Source organism: Prosopis cineraria, unplaced genomic scaffold (genome assembly GCF_029017545.1).
Source record: "Prosopis cineraria cultivar Desert tree isolate PC_DT_omini unplaced genomic scaffold, ASM2901754v1 PC8, whole genome shotgun sequence".
Lineage (NCBI taxonomy): Eukaryota > Viridiplantae > Streptophyta > Magnoliopsida > Fabales > Fabaceae > Prosopis > Prosopis cineraria.
Window position 1 is genome coordinate 10,700,870 of NW_026555339.1, and position 5,557 is coordinate 10,706,426.

Below are 5,557 nucleotides of genomic sequence, written 5' to 3' on the forward strand. Positions count from 1 at the left end.
AGCATGACGTAAAGATATTTGGAAAAAAGGCCTAAGATCCTTCAGGTGAATTAAAATTATAACTTTTTTTTCGATGAAATAAAATTATAACTTTAATTCATTTGATCTTAATTCATTTGACGGACATCCTTAGGCCTTTTTCAAAATAAATTTATCCCTTGGTCCTTCTGATCAATTTCCCCTAATATTAATTACTACTTTTGGTCCCTGTTGTAAGACATATAACTATTTTACCATAATCAATGAAAGGTGGTTAAGTCATTAATTTTATCTAAAAATAAAATAAACTTTCAATTCTACCCCTATTTAAATAAAAAACTTTTAAATTTGCATTATATTTACCTCACTCATAAATAATATTGGAAAAACATAATTAATACTGATCAAATGCCTTATACTAAAAATCAAAAAATATTTTTAAAATGTGCTTACTTATAATAAAAACAGGAGGGGAGTACATTAAAAAGTGCGATAAAGCCTTGAGATCCCAGGCCACTAATCAAGTACACCCAACAATAATCTCTAGCAAAATCAAGTCATGAGCTCTTGCATTCATATCATATGTATAGCTCTTAGCCTTCTGTAGTACCTAGACCTGCAATCATATTTAGTTCTCATTTACTATAGCTCAACAAATATACACAAGTTTCCAAGACTCATTTGCCTGTTATCTTAGATCCAGACCTCAGCCAGATTCTCTCCTCACAGTCGTATATCACCAATGCAAGGAGGTACGTGGCTAGCTGATCTGAGCCACTCAAAAGAGATAGTTTTAGAAGTAGATGGCTTAGGGAATGGCGTCCAAGAGTTTTCAAATAGGAAAAGAGCAAAGTCGTAATGAACCGAGGCTAGAACTTAAGGGGTCTGAGCTGGGTCTACAGCAGTCTGAGCTAGGTCAAGATGAGCCAAATTTTGAAAAACTCGAGCCAAATCCAAACAACATGTACCTTGAGGGGAACCAAAGCCAGGTCTAAACAAGATATATAGACTTTGAGGAGCAAGATCTTGAAAAGCCAAATCCTAAACTATGCAAGAGCTTTTCACCAAAGAAACATCTAGTTGCTCAGCCAAGGCTCTCTCTGATAAAAGAGCCAAATCCCTAAAAGAAACATTCAACAGCAACCATTAGGGGTGCACACAGGTCGGGTTGTGACATGTATCACCCTTGCTTGATGTTTGACTAAATATGCAATTTGGGGTTGAGTTTGGCTTACGTCTAAGAGAATTTTAAATTCTTTTTTGAAAAATATAAAAAATACCTTAAAAAATATACTTATTATCATTTAATTAAAATAGATATTTTATAAAATTAATATATGATCAAAAAGTAATTATTTTTAAAATAACATGTAATCAACAATTGTCAATTATATTTATATAGAATTAAATTATAAATAAATTATATTGATAAGAAATGTCCAAAAAGATCATAAAAATAATATAATGCATGATAACTCTCAACTAAAAATAAAACCATAAATTAAATTTTTTAACTAAAAATTAAAAACAAAAAAAAAGTTCATGTTCGGGCTAGATTAGGCAACGCAAAACTTGACCCCTATCCCTAACTTGATGAGCCTGAATAGCTCAAGCAGGATCATGCTAATCAGGTTTTTAAGCGACACTAATAGCCCTGGCAATAGATTGAGAAATATATGGAGTGAAACCAATTTAAATATCGGTGCAAAGTTGACCTACGAAGACTATGACCTAGTTTGTATATTATTATGTTAAAAATTTTTCAATAATTCAAAATTATGTTATTTTTTGTGCTTTTATTTGTTTAGTGGTTAGTTTGTCTTTAGCATTATATATGTACACGATGATTTATTAATGATTTTAGTTTAGTAATCAAAACTTATGTTGATTTGATTTGCTTAGACCATTATTGTAGCATGCTTGATGATTTTATTTTTTTGTAATTGATGATAAATGTATTTTTATAATATTGGTGCAATTAACTGTATATTTGATATTTATGATAATAATATGTTGAATATTGTCTAAATATTTTTATTTTTCATACATAATCTTTAAATTTTATTATTTTTATTGAGTCCAGTTGAACCACGATCCAATCACAATTAAGAGTGATCAAAGGTGCGGTTTGGCTCAGTTTTAATCAAAACATGAACCAAATCAAATTAATCAATTTGCATAAATAATGATATATCTGTTTGGTTTAATTTTTAGGTAGTTTAGTTCGATTTGATTTATACATAGAACAAATGTTAATATTTTTTTAACATATAAAATTATATATTAAGACTACCCATAACTTTTGACTCTTTGTTCTTTCATATTACAACTTCAAGTCACATTCTTAACTTATATCATGCATGAATGGAAATGAACATCATAAAAATATTCAAATTTAATTATCAATAAATACCAGAGTAGCGCAAATTAAATTTCATTACAAATTATTTTAGATAATAAAAAGAAAAATTCTATATCTAAAATTATCTAAAAGATCACTCTTAAAAGAACATGAGTATTCATTTGGCTGTATAATAGCAAAATTGAGAAATCAAAGTTCTATTAAAGTATTTGGGTTAGGGTTCGATTTTAGTTGAAATTAAAATTTTAAAAAAAATAAACACTAAAAGTATCATATAACAATAGAAAAAATACTCCATTTAAAAATATAAAAGATATAGTTCAAGTTTGACTTAGGTTTCAGAAGACGAAAAATCGAAATCTAAACCAAACTATTCGGCTTTTAAATTTATAAAACCAAATCAAACCTTTTAATAATTGGTTTTATTCAATTTTATTGGATTAATTTAGCGTGATCAGTTTTGTTCCTTTTTGTTCACCTTTAATCACAGTTTAATAAATCAATATCCTAACCAGTCACATTTCAGTCCAATTTTAGCAACATTGCTATTTGCCATCAATAAAAGAGAGGACCCTCACCAGCTGGAGGACTTCAACATGGCCAACAAATTTGCTTGACTTCGGCACTTAGAAATTGCCTATCATCTACTTAGTTTCCTAGCTTCACTTGAATATGTACTTTTAGATCCAACTCATGCCTTGCATTGGAATTAGTTATACAATTCCCATTACATATCCTTTTTTTTTTTGGGTAACATCACACATTTATTATTTGTTGTTATGATCTTGTCTTTCTTTTCATGTTTGTATTTTTTTAAAAAAATAGAAGGACATGGGAAAAACCTTGCAAGGAGACCAAATTCAGGTCATGTCAAAAGTCATGAGGTTTCTACAATTCATGGGCGGACTGTTAAATAAGAGAATATAAAATGCTTGCTTTATGAACTAGAAGATTGACACATTAATTAATTTTCTTAATAATTAAAATGATATCTCAATCTTTCATGGTGAGATTTCTTATCCTTCATAGGAGGGAATAAAAAATTACCAACAATTCTACTAGGCTACCAAAACTAAATGAAATTTCACAGCTTTAATTGTTGGAATTTTCCCACGTAAAATCTTTTAACAAAAATTATGTTTGCTATTTTCCTTCTCAAACCAGTTTTTCATACATGAACGGCTCTATGTAACTACTTCAAGAGTTAAAAATGGCGATAGATTGAAGATTTTAATCCATGATTCAAAAGAAGAAGAAGAAGAAGAATGACTGCAAATACCATCTATGTATATAAATATTCCAAAATATTGAATGAAAATGCATATCCCTTAATCCCTTATAGAATGTAGATGCATGTTAATTCCTATAATGATCTTTTCTCAGTTTCTTAATAGAACCTAGCATTATACACCATTTTATCTCTTACCATTTTCAATGCTCATGCATCGCATGGGAAGAAAAATCTAGCGAGTATCAATGGATCGATAATCAATAATCGCCATATCCATAATCCACGTAATGTAAAATCAAGGTGAAGTTGCATTATTAAGAAATTTCATTTCTGAAGTTTTGTATATACACGTGTGGAATTCATATTTCTCTCTCTTTTTTGTCAAAATGAATAAAATGAAAAAATGTGATAAACATATTATTTTGGAGTATTTAAATACAAGCAAACATTAAAATATGATATATTTTCTTAGTCTAAATTTAATTTAAATAACTTGATAATGATCCAATAACATGTAACCAAATAATAAATTATATGCAATCAGATATCTCGTATCCTCCCCATATATAAACGCGTGTGTGTATTTATCACTCCAAGTTCACTCTTTATTGACTATTCAAAGTTCCTTCACTAGCCTCATGGATCTTCCAACCATCTCCCTCTTCAACAATTCCTCACCCGCCACCGGAAACTTCATCTCTGGCGCCGGCGAACCCACCACCGGCAACAACCAAATTCTCCGGCCAGCAAAAAGGCCAGTCGGAAGACCCAAGGGTTCAAAGAACAAGCGTCAGGTAGTATCACCACCGCTGGGGAGCCAATCTCTGAACTCCACTGCCGTCATCGGAATCCCCACCGGCGAAGCTACTGACAACAACCATATTCTCCGGCCGCCAAAACGGCCTGTGGGAAGACCCAAGGGTTCCAAGAACCAGGCCAAGACACCCACCACACCGTTCAAGATTGAAGAATCTCAAAACTCGACAACGGCCGTCATCGAAATCCCAGCCGGCGCCAACGTGGAACAGTCGCTCCTTCAGTTCTGTCTCCGGCGTCAAGTCTCCATCACCGTCTTAACGGCCTTCGGTCAACTTTCCAACATCATCACCTGCCACCAACCAATACAAACCATCCTCGGACCCTTCCCGATCCTGTCACTTTCCGGCACCGTCAACCCAATCCCACCGTCTGGTTCCATGAACTCGCCGGAGAGTAATTTCCCGTTGACGGTTCTTCTTTCTTTGCCGAACGGTCTTACCATCGGCGGAATAGTGGGAAAGGTTGCGACGGCAGCGAGCAAGGTGAAGGTGGTGGCTATTCCGACGACGGTACAAAACAACGCAACGTTTGAGACTCTGCGCGTCGACGATATTCAGGCTAATAATAGTCACGTACGTAGAAATTACACCGCTCAGCAATTTACCTGCGCAGAATCATCAGTTCAGTGAGTTTTGCAAAGCTTGTACTTCCGGCGATCTCATGAAGAATCGTAATGATGATAACCAGAAAGAGAAAGATGAAGGACAGGATCTGATGACCAAGATGATGATCACTAGGGAAGGAGATATTTGGCGATATGATTATAATTTACACCCTGCTTTAAGGGTTGATCGATTTTGGACTAATAAATTACGTGTCAAATAATCACAGCACTTTTTTACTCTATCGATATATGATATTGCTTTATTATATTTTCTCATGATACATGGTGTGTTTTTTTTATTTTAAAATTTAAAGAAGGCTTTATGTGATATACAAAATTTGTTGTTTATTTTTTTTTATATCTTGAAAATTTTGAGGTTATTTCTAAAGTTCTGCTTCTTGTTGATAATTTCTATGTATTGCCATTCATGTTATTCGAGTTTATGAATTGGGGTTAAGGGAATGTGTGTATGTGTGTAATTTTAAATTAAATTTTAAAATAATATAAATATATTTTATAAGAAACATTAAGGTTGAGCCAATGAATCTCCTAGGACCATCTT

General features: G+C 32.6%; 1 protein-coding gene across 1 annotated transcript; it reads left to right on the forward strand.

The window, feature by feature from the left end:
- The first annotated feature begins 794 nt into the window (after window positions 1-794).
- LOC129317286 (AT-hook motif nuclear-localized protein 25-like) lies at window positions 795-5,188 on the forward strand. Its single transcript, XM_054961644.1, has 2 exons — window positions 795-943; window positions 4,207-5,188. The coding sequence occupies exons 1-2, from the start codon at window positions 795-797 to the stop codon at window positions 5,018-5,020; spliced, it is 963 nt and encodes a 320-aa protein (XP_054817619.1). The 3' UTR covers window positions 5,021-5,188.
- The last annotated feature ends 369 nt before the right edge of the window (window positions 5,189-5,557 follow it).